The sequence below is a fragment of the Thunnus maccoyii genome, chromosome 5 (assembly GCF_910596095.1).
Source record: "Thunnus maccoyii chromosome 5, fThuMac1.1, whole genome shotgun sequence".
NCBI lineage: Eukaryota > Metazoa > Chordata > Actinopteri > Scombriformes > Scombridae > Thunnus > Thunnus maccoyii.
This window is the reverse complement of record NC_056537.1, coordinates 27110631-27133482: the sequence shown is the minus strand read 5'-3', so window position 1 is coordinate 27133482 and position 22852 is coordinate 27110631. Positions and strand designations below refer to the sequence as shown.

Below are 22852 nucleotides of genomic sequence, written 5' to 3'. Positions count from 1 at the left end.
TTATTCCTGTCCTGATATGTGATTCCCAAAACAAGTGTTGTGTCTCAGAAGGGTCAATGAGTGAGATAAGCTGCAAACTGGGCACAAATGTGACCAAAATTTAAGTTATTAATGGTGACTTCATTGTTTTCTCTGGGCTGCAAACGAATAATAACTGCACTGTAGGTCCTGGATGGAAAAGCACAGGTGCAACTCATAACATCAGTAATGACTGCTATTTGAGGCAGTGCCAGTGCTCTGGTATAGTACAACAGTTTTATTTGTCACACCTGTGCCTTGCCTGTAACAAGTCAACATGGAAGTTGTTGTCTATTTAACCTAGTTGAATTAAACATTTTACTTTGAGGGATGCATGATCCCAACTATGACATAACCACAAGCTAATGTATGTTAAAATACACACTTTTATGTTGCTAGAGCTTATGCATAGCAACAGTGAATATTCTAAATCAAATCAGATGCCTTCACACATGAACAAAACTTGCTTCTTAATGCACATACAGTATGTCTCTGGTCATGTGCACCAGCTGCTGGGATTTTACTGTAGTTTTCCTTTAAAAACAGCAGATGGCACACTGACCATCTGGCCTTCTGATCTGGATCTGGTTTATTAAGAAGGAGGGCCCTCTTCTAAGGAAAATCATTAGAAATCTTTCACCAGATCTGTTTGTTGGTGGTCTCAAACATTTGCACAACACGTTTACGTTCCGAGTGAAAAACCGGAGAGGTCCATTACTGGTGCAAAGCAGTGCGGAGAAACCTGATCGCCCGGCAGAGTTCTGCAGGATTTCGTACCCGTGTGCAATATTTTTCCAGCAAGTTTAGAAACTGTTTAACTATATGCACTTTTTAATTTTAAATCTGCTAATTAGTGTGCGCAGCCGCTTGTGTTTGCAGTGAGAGGAAGGTGACTTGTTGCAGGATTTCTTACTGTTCTGTCCGCTGCCGATCAGCCATTGTGAACGTCGGAAAGGGGCAAGGACTAGTTCATTTGCCCGCTGGCTACACTGTTTTCTGTCTGCATGAGGAAACTGCTGTGTGAACACTTGGATGAGCCATGAGGCTGATGTCCCTGGGTAAATCGGACTGCCTGCAACCAGGAATGGATTAGTATCATCTTGATTTTCGGAGGGTTTGTAAATGCGCCTTTACTGTAGTTGCGTATTAAACTTTTTCGGGGTTTCTGATCTGCCGCCTCCAAAAATGAGCAGATAGCTCACTTGTTGCGGAGCTGGTGATTTAAATGTAAGAGGAGAAGGAAAGAAGAAAACCGTCCAGCACTTTGTCCTGTATCCCTGCCTGCTGGAGGAAGCTGCACGGCTGTTTTTCTTCATCACTCCACAACTCTGTGTCCATCTGGAGACCACAGGCTGTAGATGATGAAGAAGATGGCATCCCAACAAGCCTGGACACAAATCATAATCACATCAGCCTCTTTATTCTCCCTGATGCTGTGCAGCACTGTGGCAGATGTCCCAGAAGAAGAAGGCTTCAGTGCAGAGGTACAGTATACTAGTGTCTGTCGGTCTAGGTACATATATATGGTCAAAATATTCCATTATGGTGTTTGGAAGTACTTTACAATTGTGAGAATATTACAATAACATAGTATATATTTTTTGAAGAAATCTCTTTTCAATTCTGTGCACTTTATTGTACAATTATAGTTACTCATAAGCGGTTCAGTGGGTTCAAATCTTCATGTTTGTGTTGCCAAATCCTCAAAGCATCAGCTGTTGCACAGCAGGAATGTTATTTGACCTTTTGACCTTTTTCCAAATAACAACAGTACACATGAGGCACACACATGGAAAAAGGTTAAGATTATATAATGTTCAATTTTACTAAAGTCTGCAGCCCCTAATAATTATTCCATTGACAATTTATTTTAACTGTCCCTATTTAACATTTATAAGCAGTTTATACGCAGTTACAGTAACACAGTAACACACTGCAGTTAAAACTTCTCCTAGGAAGCATCTATAACTGGTGTACAAACTGATAGTGATTGATTGTCAATATTATGTATCGCAGTTGTAATCATATCAAATATTGCTATAGTTCATATCAATATGAATACTTGTTCTTCACTGTCATGTTTTTGTGGTTTTGTTCCATACTGTGTTGGGAAATACCCTGTCCTAGTCGACCAGGAGTTAAGAATTTCCTGTCAAATTTCTAATTCCAAGGTGAAGGATGAACCTACAAGCTCAACATGTCTTCAAGAATTATGAACACAATTATGAACGTTTTAAATCTCTTGTGAAGGAATTAAATGTGATTAGAGTGATGTTACACTGTACTATCAATCATTCAGTAATCGTTTATATACCGGTTACAGATGAATGGAAGTTATCAATTGTGACAAAGACATTAATAAACACTTATGTCCTGATATCTGCTTACAGCTACATTATAGTGTTTGATTAAGTGTCTGTAGAGTTCTTATGAACATCAGTGGGGAGGGTTAAAATCTTACCATTAGCCGATGCAAACCGTTATTGTAAAAGCAACAAAATTCATTGTATTGAACATCAATTAGGTTATTTTACATGTAGGTTTTGTAAATTTGCCATGTTGTGATATACTGATGTAAAAAAAACCCATTATATTAATATTCTGATATTGATTTCAGCCATGTCTCACAACCTTATAAGTGTTCTTGTTTCTTCTCTTTCATGTTCTTCGGGCACTGTGGTGAATAAACCTGCTCTGACATCAGATTAGTTGAAACTTGTTATGCTATGCAGAAACTTTACTCTCTTTATGTGTGCACACTTGAGGGTATGTGTTGTATGTGTGGTCTGCTCGAAGCCCGTGTTTGTGCGTGAAAGTCTCATGATCCGGCTGCGTGAGAAGCCCCGCGGTGTTGTTTTCGAGTCTTTTCTTAAAGGGTAGATCTTAAAACTTGACAGAGGATCCCCCCCCCCCCCCCTTCCAAAAGCACAACGTTCTGTTTTCCTGGCTACGTGGCTCCACATATTTGACTGTCAGTGAACATGAAACAATTCAGGATATGTCATTAGACTGTCAGGCAGATTTGTGTGTTTATCTTTTGTACCACAGGACTGATATACAGTTTGATTACTGTGAAGTTCTTGTTTTTCTGTTTCCAGTCCTCCTCACCTCACCTCTCCTCTCCTCTCCTCTCTTCTCCTCTCTTCTCCTCTCTTCTCTTCTCTTCTCCTCTCCTCTCCTCTCCTCTCCTCTCCTCTTCTCTCTCTCGTCACCTCTCTCTCGTCACCTCTCCTCACCTCACCTCTCCTCTCCTCTCTTCTCCTCTTTTCATCTTGGCTGTCAGTGAGGAGAAGGCGCAGGAATGAGAAAGCAGGAATGTCGTAATGTTAATGGAAGCCATCTGGTTTCTATCTCTACTTTCTTTTCTCTTTTAACTCCTCCAATGCTTTTTGCAGTCATTTAGACAGCGGCTTCTTCCTGGATTAGCATAACATTGCCTCCCTCACTACAATTGTGGCTGACATACACAGTTATAAAACATGCTTTGCTCACACGTGTGCTAAGCAACATTTCTCATACCAGACTAAGTAAAACTGAATCCTCACTTTCTTCTCACAGACGTGGCTCCGTACGTTTGGCTACCTGTCCCAGGCGAGCAGGCAGATGTCCACCATGCAGTCGGCTCAGATTCTGTCCAAAGCCATCAGTGACATGCAGCGTTTCTATGGCCTGGAGGTGACCGGTGAGATGGACCCTGCCACTGTTGCGTAAGCTCTATATTGTTCTGTAGCTGTGGTTTTATTCTACAGGATGTTTGTCAAAAAAAATGGCAGAAATACCAAAAAACTTATGTGCAGTGACCACAAACTGAATCCAGAGATCTTGTGGGATGTTTAAAAGTTAAATGTCTTGTTTTTTATGTATACTATGGTATAGATGGAATGATAGATGGCCACAAGTTTCAGTTGTCCGTTGAGAAAGCAGTGTCATCAAACCTCACATTAACAACCAGGCATCCTGAACCAATTTCTTTCACAACACTGGATTTTCCCCGACGCACAATAATATTGCCACACTGTGTTGATATTACCAAAGACTGCTGAAACAGGACCAGCATTTAATAACTTTTTATGGTGGTTTACGTCACACTTACGTCACAGTTGTGTTTTGCTCATATCTCCTCTTGCTATTGATTCATTGTGTGTGTAAGGTTTATGGAAACATAACAAAGTCTTAAAGAAATAGTTTGACATTTTGAGAATAGACTTATTCACTCTCTTGCTGAGAGTTAGATTAAAAGATTGATACCACTTTTATGTCTTTATGCTAAATAAAGCTACAACTAGCAGCCAGTTAGCTGCTGTCACCGCTACTGGCCAAGAAATAGTCCGGCACATGACCCGTCTATAAAACCACAACATGTTGTTCTTACACTTATTTTGTATGGATTTAACAAACAAGATACAATGTGTTAATTAGTGAGCTTTAGAGGCACTGCTATGCAAATATGAGGCTAGCTGTTTCCCCTTGTCTGCAGTCTTTGTGCTAAGCTAATCTAGCCACCTGCTGGTTGTAGCTTCATATTTACAGTACAGACAAAAAAGTGGTATCATTCTTCTCATATAACTCTCGACACAAAAGAAAATAAGGGTTTTTCCCAAAATGTCAAACTAAGGCTTCAATATGACCAATATATGTTTTTTTTTACATTGTTTAGACATTTTTACTGTTTTGCTTTCAAGAGATTAGCCCTGAAAAAAGGAATAAAACACAGTGTGAGAAGTACTGCTGCACTGGTTGAATACTGGCTGAGGAAAATCCTTTCCAGCCTAATGAGGAGACTGAAAAAAACAAGATGAGAAATTACAGTAAAAAAAAAATCACAAAACCTACAACAAACAGTATAAAGGTTTATTTGATAGACTTGAGAAAAATGGCATATTGCTTCTGCACATTGAAGAATCTTTTATAGAACTTTTTATAGCTAACAGTGTTTTTAATTGTTTGTGATGTGTGTATGTTTGGCTGTGTAGGGCCATGCGTCGACCTCGCTGCGGCCTCCCAGACAGAAAAGCAGAGGAGATAGACGATGGAGCGAGGAAGAAACGCTATGCTCTCACTGGACAGCAGTGGGACAAGGACCACATCACCTACAGGTTTACATCATTGATTTATAGAAATAGAAAGACAATGAAATAGATTGTTTATCATACCAAGTCTAATATGCCGTCTCTTCTGGCTTCAGTATAATGAACCAGTACATCCCCTCCTCGCTGGGAGAGGAGAGGACTTATGATGCTATCCGCAAGGCCTTCGATGTGTGGAAACGAGTCACACCGCTCACCTTTGAGGAGTTACCTGCTCTACGCAGCATCAGCAACAGCAGCCAGGCAGGGCTCGCTGACATCCTGTTGTTGTTTGCCTCTGGTTACCATGGTGATATGTCCTTGTTTGATGGCGAGGGGGGATCGCTGGCCCACGCCTACTACCCCGGGCCAGGAATAGGAGGGGATACACACTTTGATGCAGATGAGCCTTGGACACTGGACAACCAAAACCCACAAGGTTAGTCTGATTTTTCTGTCTTTGTTTTTATTGTGCTTTTAACAATTAAAATGTGTAAAACACAACTCTCCACATTAGAGGCCATACAAAGTGTAAAACTTAGAATTATACATTTGAAATAAACAATATATGTCTTATAATACAAATTTACAATACACAGAAGAGTTTTTGAGTCTTACCAATAGAGAAAAATTAAACAAGAATGATTTTAAAAAGGGTAAAGAATAATACTAAATAAAATAGAATGATAAGTAAAAAGTAAATAAAAAAATGAAAAGGGCTGGATGAACCCGTGACTTTCTAACCCTAACCCATCCTAATAAGATCTAACCAGCTGATTAGCTTGTTAGCTTGTTGGCTTGTTGTTAATACATTAGCTTAATTTAATTAAGATGTTTTCCTCAGAAAGTACAAAGTAAACATCATAATGTTACACAAACAATCTTTGTAGCTTGTCATGATTTGTAATATGGTTGAGAATGTCATATTATGTGTTTCAGAAATGCTTCAAATTGTAACAGCAACATTATCAGAGAGTACAGAGATCACACAGAGGAAAAATATCTGTGGAATAATGTTATATGATGCCTGTATGATTGTCACAGGTTGGTTTTATATGGGACTTATTTCAGTGCAGCTCCAGGTCTTTTCCATTTAATCTAGTGAATGTCAAGAGCTGGAGTTGTGTGATCACTTGTGTTGGAAAGCTTTTAGGAACGTTGTGAATGAACTGTGTCCTGAGAAGTAGGCCACTGAAGCTGGCAGGAGCACAGAAGCCACAGTTGAAAGCAAATTCCTTAATTGGTTTTCAATTAGCACTGCTTCCTGTTTTCTGCAGGAGATGCTACAGTCTGTGAAAAATGAACAGCACAAACTCTATTTAAAAGTTCCTGTGTTTGAAATTTACATGTGCTTTTAAAATGAATTAATATGTATCATATTTTATGTATTATTGTAACATTCCTTTGTTGCACTTTATTTTAGACAAACATGATTTGAATTGAATATTTTTGACTAATTATTAGTCACACACTGTATGTGTCTTGCAGGTATAGATCTCTTCCTGGTTGCAGTTCATGAGCTTGGCCATGCTTTGGGTCTGGAGCACTCAGACAACCCCAGTGCCATAATGGCTCCTTTCTACCAGTGGATTCACACACATAACTTCACACTGCATGAAGATGACATCAAGGGAATACAGTACATGTATGGTGAGAAGCACACACTGTATTGATTTTTTCCTTCAACCATGCATACACAGCTATTTAAAGAAAGAAACCCTTCTGTTTGTAGCTCTGTAGCATAGTAAATCCGCTTTTCTGAACCATACATTAGGTGAAGGTTATAAATACCATGAAATAATTTATATGGACATGTTTTTTTGGCTCCCTGTCTATTTATATTTTTCACACAATTAATTTAATAATGGAGTGAAAGTATTAAGTATTTTTTCTGACGTTCTGGCATATTTATGCCCTAAAATGCATGCAAATCTCTGTTTGTCTCCCCCTCTTATACACGCATGAACACACACATAAGGATAAGTACAATGTGAGAGTACCTTGTAATGATATTAAACTGCTTGGCAATTAAAATTGCAAATGCATCTCACCCCTACATCTACAATATTATCATTGTTACACCAACAAAATATCTCTCTTTTGAGGATTTTTTTTATCATCTTCCATTCCTGACAGGGACACACAAACATCATTACCCAGTGTGCCCAGGGAGCTTATATCACACTCGTATCACAATTGTACTCTTGTCAGAGGAAGACAAGAAACCTTGTAAAGCATTGATCTTGAAGCATTGTGCATATGTGCGCGCACACACACACATGCGCGCACACACACACCAAGTGCACACAACAGCAATGATATTCACTCAAAACAGCATGTCATGCATGCCGTTATGATGTTCTCATGCTCTCCCCACGTGAATGGATGGCATTGTTAATTGACAGATGACATCTTTGTGTGTGTTTGTGTGTGTGTGTGTGTGTGTTCTTGTTGGTAGAAGATAAGGAGAATGTGTGTATAAGAGTGTACTGTATGTTTGTGTTTGTTTGTTTCTATTGAAGTGGTGCTCTTATTAGAGTTGTGTTTACAGAACAAACACCACCTTTGTTAAACTGCAGCCATGAATTTATCACAGACATCGTTTACACTGAATCATTTATGATTTCTTTTGCTTTAGACAAAAATTCACATTTTGCATTTTTAGCCACATTTTTTTACTGCCCACTGTGGTGTCCTGGTCACAATTCTGGTATCACATAACAGATCAAAAATCTAATTCAGTTTGGGAATGCTGTGTACGGTTTTAAGTTTCCCCCAGTGCACCCAAAATCTCTCCACACCCACACCATTTTGGCCTATTGATACGCCTACACTAGAGGTCTGCACCAGAGCAAACTAGAACATTGGCAGGAGGTCATCTCCTTTTCCAAACTAGATATGAAAAAATCTTGTTGGTTTTCTGCTGTAAATACTGTAAGGTAAATGTTTTGCCTGAAATTATACAGTAGCCTCCTTTACTAGACAGATTTAATGGACTGTGTTAATGAAAAGGATCTGTACACTCTAAATAGACTAACTCAGCATAAACTTCATTGGTAGAAATAAACATTTGGGTTCCTTTGAAGAGGTTTTAATGCTAGAGATTGGCAGTTTCCTCCCTCTGAGCTTAGTTTTTCCTCATCAGATACTCACCTTATCTTGTCTGACACAGAGGCTTAACAGGAACAATCAGCAGGTTCAGCTCCTGCCCAATGCTGGAAAATTCATTACTTACTTTGTTACTTTCTGTAAATGGTAGCCAGCTATATTACAAATGCACTTGTGAAATAATGTCATTTAAAGTGTTAAAATACTTGATATTTAAATACACGCATCTGACAAAAAGGGAGAATTTACTAGGATAAAACAATATAGTAAAGGCAGAACTCTGCATTCATTATTTTACTTGACTTTAAAGCTGCACTAATGCATATTTTTGTACTATGAATGGATCAATAACTATGTGTAATGTGAAAGGAGCTGCTTGTAGTGGCAATCACCAACTTTTTTTTTTGCATCTTTCAGCTCATTTTGGTTTTCAGGCCTGTAACTTTACTGTTTTGGTTCACTCTCACCACTCTTTATCATCATTATCTGCCACAGCAGGCAGCTGTTTTCATCCAAAAAAACCCACTGTAATGCTCAGCACCAAACAACAGACAGACAAAGTTAGCGACTAGCTGGTCAGCATAGTGGAGCATTTAGCAGCTCAAGAGCCAGATATTTCCCTCCCCTGAAGACCAAAAATAGAGCTGTAAGAAGAGTGACTATCTGACTTACATTTGTCAAGTGGTGAGAAAAGCGACTCTCAATTAATGCTACTGTTGCTCCGTAAAGGCTAAATACATAAACAGGCAACTTTTTGGCAATAACATAAGGTAATAATACATCAGTGTTGTTTACAGCTTGTCCTGCTGCCCCTAAAACAAACAATGGATGCAGCTTCAAGTTGCAGTAGGACTGTATTTATCCTTTAGAGAATAATGATGTGTAACATTCAACAGAACTGCCTGTCACTGCACAGGGGCTTTCAAAAGTGTTGTCCCGTTCATTGTGTGGAGTGGTAGACATATTTCCGTTCCTGGCAGCTGGTAACAGTCATTTATTTTCCTGTGATGAAAATAGCCAACTAATACAGTAGATCATTCATCAGCTACTTCAATGAACTGTTGAAGGCTGTAAAATACAGTACACTGTATAGTAAGGAATTGTTTATTATATGTCCAAGGAAAATAAAACACAATCAGACACAGATTGGAGAAAGTAACTAATGAATAGACTACATAAATTGAAAAATGTACACGTTAAGTGATCACATAAAGTAATTTGTATACTGTATACAGATTTTGCAGAGTATTGTGGTGCCCCTATCACTGCTCTAAATCACTCTAAAGCCTCAATGGAAAAAGCAGAGCCTTGGAAACAAACACAAACTTGTTTACGTTTACAGGTTGAAGATTACATTGCAGGTTAAAATGCTGAAGATGCTGAATTTCTCCACATACTGATAGCTGAGTCACTGGCCAACACGAGGCTTGATATATTCTCAGCAATGTGTTTGGCTCAGTGTAACTCAGTATGTCTTCAAGCCCCTCAGCTGTCCGTACATATTACATAACCGACTGTATCTGTGTGTTTTTCTCTCTTAGCAACCGGCAGGGCTGATTTTTCCAAAGAGCAGCACAGTCACAGTCAATCAAATGAGCTTATAGCTGCTGCACAAGATGGAAAATTACATTTTCTTTGTGTGAGGGAGTGATAGAGAGGATATTGTGAGGGAAAAGGGGCAGAGAATAAAATATGCTATTAATGTCTGATGCCACACAGACAGGCTGGTGGAATTCGGTTTATCTTGGATGGAAATTTCTTTTTGCATTTTAGATGAAAATATGAGAGATGGAAAACAAATGACCATCCTATATGTGGTCAAACGTTCCCCTTCTTATTTTAAACTCTGGCTCTGTCTTTTCTCTCCCAGGTCCACCTCTCGTCACTGATGATCCACCCACTTCTCCTCCCACCCTTGATGACGATCCCGACGATGAACCCCCCACCTCCTCCTCTCCTCTGGATGATGAGCCCACCTCCTCTTCTCCCACGGACACCCCGCCTGAATCACCGAACCCGACTGATGATAGCCCGGATCCCCCAGCTTGGCCAGTACCTACCTCGCCTCCCGTCCTCCCCACCTCCACCCCCACCAATTCCCAGCCTGAGCCAGACCCTGTTACGCCGCCCGTTAGAAAAGATGTCCCCCCTCCTCCACCACCACCCCGGCCCCCTGCTCCTCCCCGGCCTCCCAAGCAGCCGGACAACCAGGCCCCCAACATCTGTGACGGGGACTTTGACACGGTGACCATGCTGAGGGGGGAGATGTTTGTTTTCAAGGTGAGAAATATAGAGTTATTGATCATATCGATACAGATGTAGTGTTAAAATCAAGCCTGCTCTGTGTGGCTTTTACAACCCCTGACCTGCACAGGAAAGGACATTTCCAAATCTATGAACTAACAGGACCTTGCCTCACATCACAACAATAGTGTCACAAGAGGGAAAGGGAATGATAAATAATTTTGGTGAAAGATAAACAGTATTTTGCTTTCTTGCTTGTGCAGGGTCGCTGGTTCTGGCGGGTGCGCAGGAACCGGGTCCTGGATAACTATCCCATGCCAATATCTGTCTTCTGGATTGGTCTGCCCAGTGACATCGACGCAGCATACGAACGCCACGATGGCAAATTTGTCTTCTTTAAAGGTATGTTACAGCCATTTAATGCCAATAAAATCTGTCATTTTGCTAAGATGGCGCCCACATGCTGAACAGACTGCGTGATGTGCTTTGTCAAAACCTTCTTGTGAGAGTATGTTTTATAGTTTAGCTGCTTGCTTAAGGGCACAACAAAAGGTAGATTAGTTTCCACAAAGTTTCACAGTTATTTCTCCCTGGGCAAAGCTAAAGCCAGCACAGAGCTGTTTAAGAGTGTGCTCTATAAACACAAAATGGGGAGTGAAACAAATCTGTGCTTTGATTTGAACTGGTCAAACTAAAAGGAACCAGCGCAAACTCAGCATTTTTTTTCCCCTAGCGCAGCCTGATTTACGAGGAGATGGTAATAATTCAGCACAGCTATAACTCTTCGTATCTGGCACACACACACAGAAAAATATTTAAAACATTAGAAGTTATTTGAAAAAGAAAATAACTCCTCTGTCCAAATGATTCACTGCTTCAACATTTTGACAATATGGCTACGAATAGAGACGGAGTATTGAGTGTATGACTGCATCGCTCAGTGTGTTACTGAGTTCACTGAGTGTCTTGAATGACGCCTGTGCGGCGTGGCAGCTGCTCTCGGCCCGTTACGACTCCAGTCCAGCTGAGCCCCAAAAGGCCTCGAGAGAGAAGTGGAGGATTGCATCAGCCTTCTCTCCACTGCACTGTTCCAGATGTGCACAGCTGCAGCACTTTCACTTTTACAATCAGGCTATGAAATGATTTGTTGTGCATTTTCAGAATTTCTGGAGCTTTTGAGCACATATTAGCTCTCATTAACTTCAGCAGAAGAGTTCTGTTAATGTTGATTTCTGTTGTTTCCATTATGTCTGCTTCTTGGTCACACATGTTTTGCATCTACTCATAACATTCTTGGATAGTATATGCATCATTACCTGCAGCAGTGTTGGCCACATGAATCCACATTGATTTACTTACTTACTTACTTATGCCTGACACCCCTCCTGGAGTATAGACTGTCGACAAGGGACCTCCAGAGTTCTCATTTATGATCTTTCTTTTCTGTCTGATACTTGGTGTATCCCAGTCTCTTGATGTTTGCCTGGAGGTCCCGTCGCCAGGTGTTCTTTGGCTGGCCTCTTTTCCTCTTCCTTTGAGGGTTCCATGTCAGAGCTTGTCTGGTGGTGTTAGACACTGGTTTTCACAGTGTGTGCTAATCCATCTCCATCTTCTTCTTCCAATTTCGTCTGCTGCTGATAATTGTTGTGTCCTCGTCCACAGATCGTTATCATTGATCATGTCTGGCAAGTTGATATTAAGAATTATTCTTTGTTAGTTGTTAATAAAAGTTTTCACTTTATTGATTATGGCCTTCGTCATTCTTTAGGTCGTGGCACCATAAAGCAGCACTGATTTTGGAGTTGGAGGTTCTTATTTTTGTTTGTTGCTCTAGACTCTAGACTCTAGAGCACCAGATGTTCTTGAGCTGTAAAAAGGCTGTCCTTGCCATGCCTATTCTTGCATTGACATCTGCTTCTGTACCTCCCTCTTTGTCAATGATACTCTCCAAGTAGGTAAAGGACTGTACTTCTTCAAGCCTCCTGTCTACAAGTGTGATTAGTTCAGCACTGGTTGCATTCATCCTTATGATCTTCATCTTTCCCTTATGGATGTTAAGTCCTACTTGTGGGGAGGTAGCTGCAAATGTTGTGGTATTATCTTGCATCTGATAGTGGCTATGGGACAGCAGTACCAAGTTGTCTGCAAAGTCTAGATCATCCAGCAGTGTCCACAAAGTCCATTGTTCTTTCTTTGTTCAGTTGTTCTCAATACCCAGTCAATGGCTGGTAGAAACAAGAATGGAAATAATAGGCAACCCTTTCTGACCCCGGTCTTGATCTCAAACTGGTTGGTAAAAGTTGTAACCTGTCCTTCATGTATCACTCTACAGGTCATTCCAGCATAGCTATTTTTGATGAGGTTCACCAGCTAAATGGGCACTCCATAATATCTCAAAAGCTTCCAGAGGGTCTCCCACTGTCGAAAGCTTTTTCATGGTCGACAAAGTTGACATATAGTAAGGAACTCTAATGATTGCTTGATGATAATACAAAGGGTGGCAATCTGGTCAACACAACATCAATTCTTCCTGAATCCTGTTTGTTGGTCTCTTAGCTGTTGGTCAACTGCATCCTTTGTTCTATCCAGGATGTATCTATTGAACACTTTCTCTGGCACAGAGAGTTAGGTAATCCCTCTATGGTTGGAACAGTTACCCATGTCTCCTTTCTTAGGTAGCTTGTTAATAAAGCACCTCTTTCCAGTCCAACGGTATTGTTTCTTCTTCCCAGATCTGTCAGAAGAGCGGATACAGCAGCCCCACAGTGGTATCCAAATGTGCTTTTAATGCTTCTGCCAGGATGTCATCTGGTCCTGCTGCCTTGCTGTTCTTTAGTTTCTATACAACCTCTTTGATCTTCTCCCTACTGCGTATGTCCCAGCTGATGGGGAGATCTGTTTCTGCTGGTTGGATATCTCTGGGGGATTTGGTGGTGAGGGTCTGTTAAGCAGTTCCTCCCAGTGTTCCGCCATCCATTGAGTTGACCGTCTTTGATCATAATTTTGTTACCTTCTTTATCTTTCACTGATCTTGTGGTTTGCTATACTTTCCTGACATCTTTCTGGCGGTATCATACAACTGTTACCTCTGTCCTGTTCCTCTTTAGCTTAAGCTTCAGTCTAGCAGTTTGCAAGTGGTGGTCTGATGCTACATCTGCTCCCCTTTTTACTCTCATGTCCTGTAGTGATCCTCTGAACTTCTTGCTTATACAGATGTGATCTATTTGGTTCTCTGTGATATGATCTAGTGATACCCATGTTGCTTTTTGGATCTTCTTATGGGGGAAGATGCTGCTTCCAATGACAAGCTTTTTCAATGCACAAATATCTATCAACATCTCTCCATTTTCACTCATTTCTCCAAGTCTGTGTGTTCCTATCACCTCTTTGTATCCAATGTTATCTTCTCCAGTCTTTGCATTAAAGTCTCCCATAAGGATGGTGACATCTTTCAAAGTATTTGCCCAGAATATTCTGAAGTCTGTTATAGAACTCATCTTTCACTTCTTCTCCACTATCATTTGTTGGTGCGTAGCACTGGATCACGCTTATCTTAATCTTCTGCTTCTTTGTTCTGAATGATGCTTGGTCCATGGGTCTCCCATCCTATCAGTGCTCTGTGCAGATTTTGATAGCAGAAGTGCTATACCTTTTGTGTGTGGGGCATCATCCTCTTGACCTGAGCAATAGAGTAATAGAGCAATATCTCTCCACTCATCAATCGTTTCTGTCCCAGTCTTGCCGCTGATTCCCAGTAGTGTAAGGTTGTAATTTTTCATTCTGCTGCTATTTGGGTGGTTTTCCCCTCTTGGTACATGGTCTTTACGTTCCATGATCCGAGGTGATGTTGTTCCTGGTTGAAAGAAGGGTGGTTGGACCTGAGGCTTCCAGGGCCTCCTGGCTTTCACCATGCAACGTCATAAGTCTTCGAGCTGAAAAACTTTTCTCTCCTAGGACTAAGTTCTCAACAATTAAGTTGTTGTTCACATCTGGGCTTGGGACTGACCATGGTAGAGTTAAATTGATTAAACCTGTACACAAAACATCAATTCAGAAGCATTTAAATACAAGTGTACACCGATTAGTAAAAGCACCCATGTTACAGTGCTGCAGTGGCCTGGCAGTGGAGGTGGAAAGTGGCTTGAAGTGTGTCCGAAGGTTAGGGTTTAGGGAGAAACTGGCTGCCACACAAGGAGATCTTGGAAAATAGGTGATATGCCAACCATTTCTACTTTGCCTGTCCTTTCTGCTTTACATTAAGGGTGAGTAAACCTTATGACCTATGCCATATGTTCTCATCAACACTGTCTGTCTTTGCTTTTTCTTTGCATTTGTTTCTGTTCCTTTCCCTTGCTAATTTTCTCTCATATCCTCCTCTCCTTCCATGTGTTGAATGTGCTCATGTCTCCTTAGTGAAACATATGTTTTTTTTGTCCCTACAGATGATAGATACTGGGTGTTCAGGGAGGCTGATGTGCTGCCAGGATACCCACAGCCCTTACACGAGTATGGACAAGGAGTTCCTGCACACAGCATCGACACAGCAATCTGGTGGGAGCCCAACGGATTCACATACTTTTTCACCGGAGACAGGTATATTACTGACATGAACACATTTAAAAATAATATATTATTATTATTATTATTATATAAGAATTAGTACTTTTTGTCACCTTCTCATGACCAATTTCCATGTTTTAATGGAAAGGTTTTGTACACTGCATTCATCTTTGAACGCCTTCATACATCTTATTTTCTGTGTGTAGGTACTGGCGATACAATGAGGAGACAGGGACTACAGACCCAGACTTCCCCAAACCAATCAACAGATGGGGCAGAATCCCTCCCTCACCCAGAGGAGCCTTCCTCAGTGATGATGGCGGTAAATAATGACTTCAAATGCATTAAATACATCCTTTATTTGGAGGAAGGGAACATTAAAAGCAACTTCTGTTTACATTATGAAGACACCAAAAGCTGCGCATTGAAGTTGTGCAAGAGAACAGCATGAGTGAGGAGAGGCAAAAAGTGGAGGGAGGGAAAGAATGAAAGGTTAGAGGGGTGAAATGGGGTGTGTAAAAGATGGAGAGGGAAAAAATTACATTTGAGACCAATAAGGCTGGGGCAGGCTGAGCAGAGAGAGAGGAGGGAGGGAATGAGAGCTCTGGTTTGAGGGTTGGCCTGTCCTTCCTTTGGAAATTAGATTTGTGGCAGAGCTGCACTCTGTAACAGTCAGATCTCATCTCCACCCAAACTATATACACACGTATATATATATATATATATATATATATATATATATAGAGAGAGAGAGAGAGAGAGAGAGAGAGAGAGAGAGAGAGAGAGAGAGATTGATAGATAGATATACAGAGCCACATTTACACCCAGAAATGTACCTCAATGAGATTGTTCATTGTTTGTGGTTCTTTTTGCATCTTCTTGCCAAATCTTACTGCACAAAAGCAACATATTTAATGTCTAATCATGTATTATACTTGTTAGATAAAGCCCTGGGTCTTATTAGAGAACGCCCTTGGGGCAACATGTGGAATATTGATAATGTTGACGGAAGGGAAAAGGCTAAAATGGTCCCTTAAGAAACATTCCTGTGTCTGCTTTTTGTTTGCACAAAAAACTGAACTTAGTTTTATCTTGTCAAAACAAATGTTTAAATAAATGAATAAAAGGACAAGAATTAGTGGCTAAATATGGCTTCATGTCAGACTCTGTCTGCTTATATCTACATAGATTTTTTTTTTTACATTGAATTGTGTCTTTTGTTCAAACAAATTTGATCAAATAACTGAAGGACTGAAACATTTTTTTCACATTTTAAATAATCTCTTTTATCTTTCCCTCATGCAGCTTACACATACTTCTACAAAGGCAGCAATTACTGGAGATTTGACAACCTCAAGACGGAAGCAGAAAAAGGCTACCCTCGCTCCATCCTGAAGGATTTCATGGGCTGTGTGGGGGTCCCTGACCCTTCGCCCGACACAGACTCTGAGGAGGAACCAGAAGACAAACCTGTCAACCCCTCAGACAGAGGCAAAGACAAGCACAAAGAGCCGGACAGGGGCCGGGACAAAGAACTGGAGGAAGACAAAGACTCAAAGCCTGACAGCTCAGAGGAAGAGGACGACAAAGAGGTGAACGTGGTGGTGACAGTGGCCGACAACGAATCAAAGGTCATGACCCTGATCATGGTGGCTGTTCCACTGGTGCTCATCCTGTGCATCCTCATCCTAGTCTATGCTATCCTCAGGACTGTGCAGAACAAAGAGACGCCGAGGGCCTTGGTGCACTGCAAGCGGTCGTTGCAGGACTGGGTGTGAAGAGTTAGAACTGATGGAAGCGGTATTTATCATTTATCCGGTGCAGTCGCTGGCATTAAAATACGACTCATGGCAGTGGTGGAAAGAAAGCTTCAACACAGTACTTAGTCTCAGAAAGCCGATGAGGAGTTACCTCACCATTTTGGGCCCCTTGCTTCATTGTGAGAAACTTTTATAGCTTGATGTGAAATAATGCAGGAGTTGTTAAGGTTGGAGCTGCGGTGCGTTTCTCCCTGCTGGCCTCAATTTCAGTCCTGACACAAGTTTTTCTCCTGTGCCTTCCAAATGTCTGAAAAAGTACCCCTATGTCATAAAAATCACATTTATTTCCATCACACCATTGCAAAAAAACGGTGTGTCAGCCACTTTAGGTGTACTGTAAAAGACACATGACACATTAGGAATGGCCGTTTCTATCAATTCTAATAGTGCAGATGAAGGACAGGATGGTTTATTTGTAGTGTCAATGCAGACGAAGTCAATAAAGCACATACATTATATAGAAGCAAACATACTGTACAATACATACACACGAACATGATTGCTTATAGCCATAGACAAGTCTTCCATATGTTTGACCAACCTTTACATATTTCTTTCTGTTTATAACAGAGAATTTGCACTTTTAATGTTCCTTACTCTGTTTTTTTTGTTTTTTTTGTTGTTCGTTTTGCTGAGGTTGCTCCACTGCAGACATGTGCGTGATTATTAAACACACAGACACTAGCAGGGGAAGCTCGTCCTCCGACCAGCGAAGGAATGTCAGACAGCTGTGTGCGTCCATGACCGCTCGTCTCCCACTGAGCCCATTATGTCTGCCTTCTCTCATACACACATGCACCAACACATGTCACATGATCTCAACCCCCCCCCCCCCGACTGCGCTCACTTGTGCATGCATGTCCACATATGCACACACACACACATAAGAGACCACTTACTTAAACAAAGGCACATATAGAGTTTTTGCACACAGACATGAGGGCTCCAGCCTCCCCTCCTCCCACAACAGCCACAATAACTGTTCAGACTGCACCACTAAAAACACAACCCCAGCGGAGGCATGTTGATATACGACTGGTGCCAGCGCCGGGATGAAATACAAGAGGGAAGTTTTATTCACTTTTAACGAGAAGAATTGAGAAATATTACTTTTTTTTTTCTTTTTTTTTTTTTTTTTTTTTAACAAATTGTAAAAAGTCAGTCTGTGAAGAGTAAAAACAAGCAGTATGTGTCTTTCTCTGCCTCACTGTATCCCCTTTTTTCATACTAAAGCTAAATAGAGTCAAATATAATTAAGTGTACAAGGGAGAAGCCTGCAGGCTAGAGAAGAATGGGGTCGAGGTCTGGTTTCCATTAAGCCCACATGTTGCTGATTTAGTAGTGTCAGGCATGAGGAAGGGGGGGGGGGGGCAGAAAAATGTAAAAGAAGGAGGAGGAATGAACGTGGTGGTGGAGAGTGAGGAGAAGGAGGAAATGAGAAAGAGAATGAGATGAGGAGGGAAAGAAAGAAACTCAGATTGAGGAGGGGATAGGGAGGCCTCTGCCAGCATTTCCTCTGCATTATTCTTTGGAAAAGGAGGAGCGAGGGGGAAAGCAGGGGGAGAACAGCGCTGGCGTTGTGCCTCCTGACCTAGATCGGCCAAAGTCCGCTCCTTCTTTTTCAACTTGTCTTGTTTTCACTCTGCTCGTTGTTGTGAGCTGAAGATGACTTCCTCTGCAACCCCCTCCTCCCTTCCTCTTCTATCTTTCTGGCCACTCCCTCTTTTCCTTTAGTTTTTCCATTCTCAGTCTTGTCTCTTTTTTTTTTTTTGTTTCCTTGCTGTACCTAACCCCCCTTCTGTGTTCTCATATGTATTAATCTTCTTCTCACCTCTTCTGGAAAGTAAGCTCAAACATTTTACAGATAATTAATGCACATCCTTCACATTTGCAGGATGTGATGTGTGTTTCTCCTCCCACTATCTATATGTCTGTCTGTCTTTACCTCACTTGTCTTAGTGTAAAGCAATAATTCACATTCTACCACCAGTAACCTTTGCTTTATGTCGGTGCCTTTACATTTCGCTTACTTTGCCTATCGTATGTTTCATTGTGCCTTTTTTCTGTGAATATCGGGGGGCATTTTTTTGTACTACAAATAGCATGAGGGAAAGTCTTTTTTAAATGCTTTTCTTCCCTTTTTTATTCTACTTATCATTTGTAGTTTTGTACATTTTGTTTCTGTTCTGGATTTTGAGGAGAACAGCAGTAGATTATTACGACAATGTTGATGCATGCAGGGCATGTTCTGTAAGGCCTGTGCACTCCTGTGTAGAGTACGTTAAAGATTTCACAATAAACTCACAGGTTAAAGCAACATATGTCTTCTTGTTTGTCATACTTAGTTATCAGCATCATGTTGTAGTGACCATACACCTTTAACCTGTTGTGCATATGTCGAGTTCAAGGTCTTATTTTTGACCACAAGAGGGAGTCATTGCCTCTAAAATGTCACTCTGAGTCCTCAAAATGTTTTACTACTTAAATCACCGAACACACACACACTGATAAACTAAAGTCAAGCAGGAAATGAAAGCCCACCGCCAAAACTTGTCTGTGTTTGTGTGCTTACACACACAGATGCAGTACTAGAAGGGCGTAGTACGGATGAGTATAATTTTGGCCGATTTACTTTTTTACATTTTTACATTTTAACAACTGGAGTCACTAGTTACTACTTATCATATTAACTTATTTTACCATTTTATGATTTCATTGAACCACTTTTACCATAAAAAATGCTACACATGTACATGTGAATGTCATGTGCCTAACAGAATCAGCTTCATGTGGATTGTCACTGAATGTCGAATGTGACACTAACTAAAGATAACTAATAACTTCAAAAGATGTGAAATCAATAATTCACCCATAATTCTCTACATTTACAGACATGGTAGTATTCATCTATCAATTGAAGAATAGTTTAGTTCAAATTGCAAAGAAGTGCAAAGATTTATTCCCTTCACAAAAACAAATTTTTAGTGTGGATGATGGCAATGCTCATCCAGCAAGACTTTTCACTCACAACATAAGATCAGTTAAAAGATGTGATGCTCATTTATAGATTACAATACCAAACAGTATATAAAGTACTTGAAATTACACATCAACCAACTACAAGGATAATTCAATAAAATATTATAATAGAGAATACTATTTTAATCTTACATTCTTTTTTTAGATTGACAATGTAACATCTGTCCAGGGATTACAGATGAAAAACAGCCCATTATTTAATTCTGGTGCATTTACAGCAGTGATTATTAATCTGCACTGTCCCTGTTAAATACATAAGACTCTTTCTCTCTCTCTGTAATAATTTTTACATATTTGGTGCTCATCCTTCTGAACTTTTTTTCTTGATGTAGTACTTTTATATTGTGGTGTTACTACTTTTAATAAAGGAATGGTGCGTGTGTGTGTGTTTGCATTTGTGTGTGTTTCTCCTGCGTAATTGCCTTTGTGTGTTGTGAGTGAGTGAGAGCACCTTCCTGTGTGTCTTTATGTCAGAGGTAATCAGGATTAGCTGCTGTCACAGATCATCCACTGGAGCTTTACCTCTGCACCCGCTTTCTCTTTCATCTCTTTCATCTTCTCTCTCTGATATTCTTCCCTCATTTCTCTCTTCCCTTGTTCTTGATCTTATTTACAATACATGAATTATCAACACATTTAGCAAAAAATATAAAAAAGTTTGAACCACTATGGTTTCCTGGAAAGTTCCACCAAAGTTGGAGACTTGTTCAGTTTGCATACCCTCACATCCACTCTCCTCCTCTCCCTCGAGGCTTTTCTCACACTGCCTCTGTCCTCTGTTTTATCCAGATGTTAAATTACGATTGAAGCCAGTGTGGTGCTGCCATTTTTCAGGCAAGGGTCTGTGTCATCAACCTTTTCACCCAGCTTATCCCCTGCTGAGCTGATAATGGGATCTGCCCGCTGCCTCCTGCTTCATCAGCGCCATAAATTGTTCTGTAGTTCCCATTCTCAAACACAAAACAACAGTCCTCACTGGACGTGAGGTGCAATGTTTTTCTACCTGCCTGTTGTTTTCTGATTTCCTGCCTGTCTGTCAAACGTACAGAGTGTCTACATGAACAATTTCCCCCGACGCTCTAACAGGTTGTTTGTTTGGATGTGAAGATGGAAGTTCACATTGTTAAACCAATAACAACACATGTGTCATGTGTCATGTGCTGTTTGCCAGAGGGTCAGTTAACGAGGGCAGTGCTTGATCCCTGCTAATCACTTTCAGGCATCATGCCAGGCTTTCTCTCCTCCGCTTCCTCGCCATTCCTCTCATCTAACCATCTTTATCTTAATTTCTCCTTACATCCTCTTCCTCCTTCTTATTTTTCTCCCCTACTTTCCTGTTTGTCTCCCTTTCATCCATCCTGTCACCTTCTTCTCTCCCTTCCTCACTGTTAAACAGTGGTGAAAGACATTTTCAGATCTTTCACTTTTTAAGTACTAATACAACAAGCAAAAGTTCAGCCCAACTTTGACTTATTTCCTCCTGACTTTTGTGATCCCCTGAACTTTCCTCTTGCACGACCTTAGGTTGAAATTTGTGGTTCAGAGTGAAATTTGACAACTTTCCTCAGAACTGTAGCAGAGTAGATGTATAAAGTAACAGAAAATTGAAATCTACTCAAGTAAAGTACCTCAAGTACAATATTGTACTTGATTACAGCACTTGAATAAATGTATGTGGTTACTTTTCACCTCTGCTGTCAAATATCTAAGGTCATCTTTGGAGGAATTTGCTCAGATATCCATTTCTGATAGGCGTTGGCAGTGGGAGCTAGATAGGATGTCAGTCATCAGAGCCCTGAACAGACCCTGAGACCGACTAATAAGCTTTGCCTTCTTGTCTGTCGCCCCTTGACTGTCATTTAGTCAAAAGGTTGACTTTTTATAGCTCATCACTGGTCAGTCAGCAAGAGGCCCTGCGTCACTTGCCGGGGATAAAACTGTAATGAGGATGGGATAGGAGATAATAGGGGATGCAGATGACAAGGTAGAGTAGAGAGCAGGGGAACTATCTGCCACACGTACCAAGACAAAGTGCATATTGGACAGAAAGGGGGCTTGTTTTACTTGTTTGCATTTTTAACTCCTCTTTTAACTTTATTATGCCGAAACAGACACTGACAACAAATGATTTTCTTTCTGAGACAGCACATATCAAAAAAAGTTCCCTTCTTTTACATGCTGATCCGGAAGCAACAACTTAATTAACACAAATAAATGGTTTGAAATAAACCTGTAAAGCCTCTGGGACGCCATAGTAAGAAGCATCACTCACATGAGAAATGGTTTGGGAAATCTCTCATCAGATTCCAAGACGATGAAAATATTGAGGATGAATTGGACCCCTACAGAAAAGTTAAACTTTGGTTAAAAATAATATCACTACCTGACTAATGTTGTAGCCTGCAACTGGTGGAAATGTGCATTTTTATTTTCCACCCTAAATCCCTGCAGTGTTTGATTATGTGAGGCGACCACTTGTTGCTTGTTGCCATCCTCCCTGGCAGTGGGTGTTTATAGGTTACAGGGATGATGGCCTGACAATACGTTTCTCTGTTGCTAATCTGCAGTAGCTCACAGTCCAGGATTGTGCCTCGACCTTCAGATGGTGCTGGTTAATCCCGTTAGCCCCAGGGAACCGCGCTGGCATACCCAGCAGACCTGTGCTGGCTGTGCCGCACTCTGGATCTCTACACCACCGGCATGCAGAACCACCTGTAGACACACAGGTAAGAAAAACAGGTCTGTTATCTTGTACACAGGGAAATACATCATTTAACATATAGATGACTTGAGTGGTAAAATTAATACCTGAGAGCTGAGATGAGTGTGATGAGTGAGTGAGATGAGTGTTTGACCATCTTGGTTTAGAGACAGTGATTGAATTACGTTTTTTAGAGCAGAAATGTTGATGTTATTATGGTTATATAGTACATAGAAGTATATACAGTATACAGTAGAGGCTTGCATAAATTTGAACAAATAATTCCCTAATTCTTA

The 22852-nt window shown here is 40.7% G+C and overlaps 1 protein-coding gene across 2 annotated transcripts; it reads left to right on the top strand.

Moving 5' to 3' along the window:
* Positions 1-76: 76 nt before the first annotated feature.
* On the top strand, positions 77-19147 carry mmp15a (matrix metallopeptidase 15a). 2 transcript variants are annotated; one of them, XM_042412225.1, is made up of 10 exons: positions 77-1502; positions 3577-3725; positions 4992-5114; positions 5204-5523; positions 6573-6734; positions 10063-10472; positions 10700-10838; positions 14879-15029; positions 15203-15318; positions 16302-19147. In XM_042412225.1, the coding sequence occupies exons 1-10, from the start codon at positions 1377-1379 to the stop codon at positions 16772-16774; spliced, it is 2169 nt and encodes a 722-aa protein (XP_042268159.1). In that variant the 5' UTR covers positions 77-1376; the 3' UTR covers positions 16775-19147. The 2 variants fall into 2 exon arrangements, with proteins under 2 accessions (XP_042268159.1, XP_042268160.1); XM_042412226.1 differs by lacking the exon at positions 77-1502 and having other exon boundaries at positions 3613-3700.
* Positions 19148-22852: the final 3705 nt, after the last annotated feature.

What these genes read in the sequence shown, in the direction of transcription:
- mmp15a (XM_042412225.1), top strand. Translation starts at nt 1,377, where the DNA reads ATGATGAAGAAGATGGCATCCCAACAAGCCTGGACACAAATCATAATC. An exon ending in GGGAATACAGTACATGTATG is followed by an intron (nt 6,735 to 10,062) that starts GTGAGAAGCACA and finishes TTTCTCTCCCAG; the next exon opens with GTCCACCTCTCGTCACTGAT. An exon ending in TACTTTTTCACCGGAGACAG is followed by an intron (nt 15,030 to 15,202) that starts GTATATTACTGA and finishes TTCTGTGTGTAG; the next exon opens with GTACTGGCGATACAATGAGG.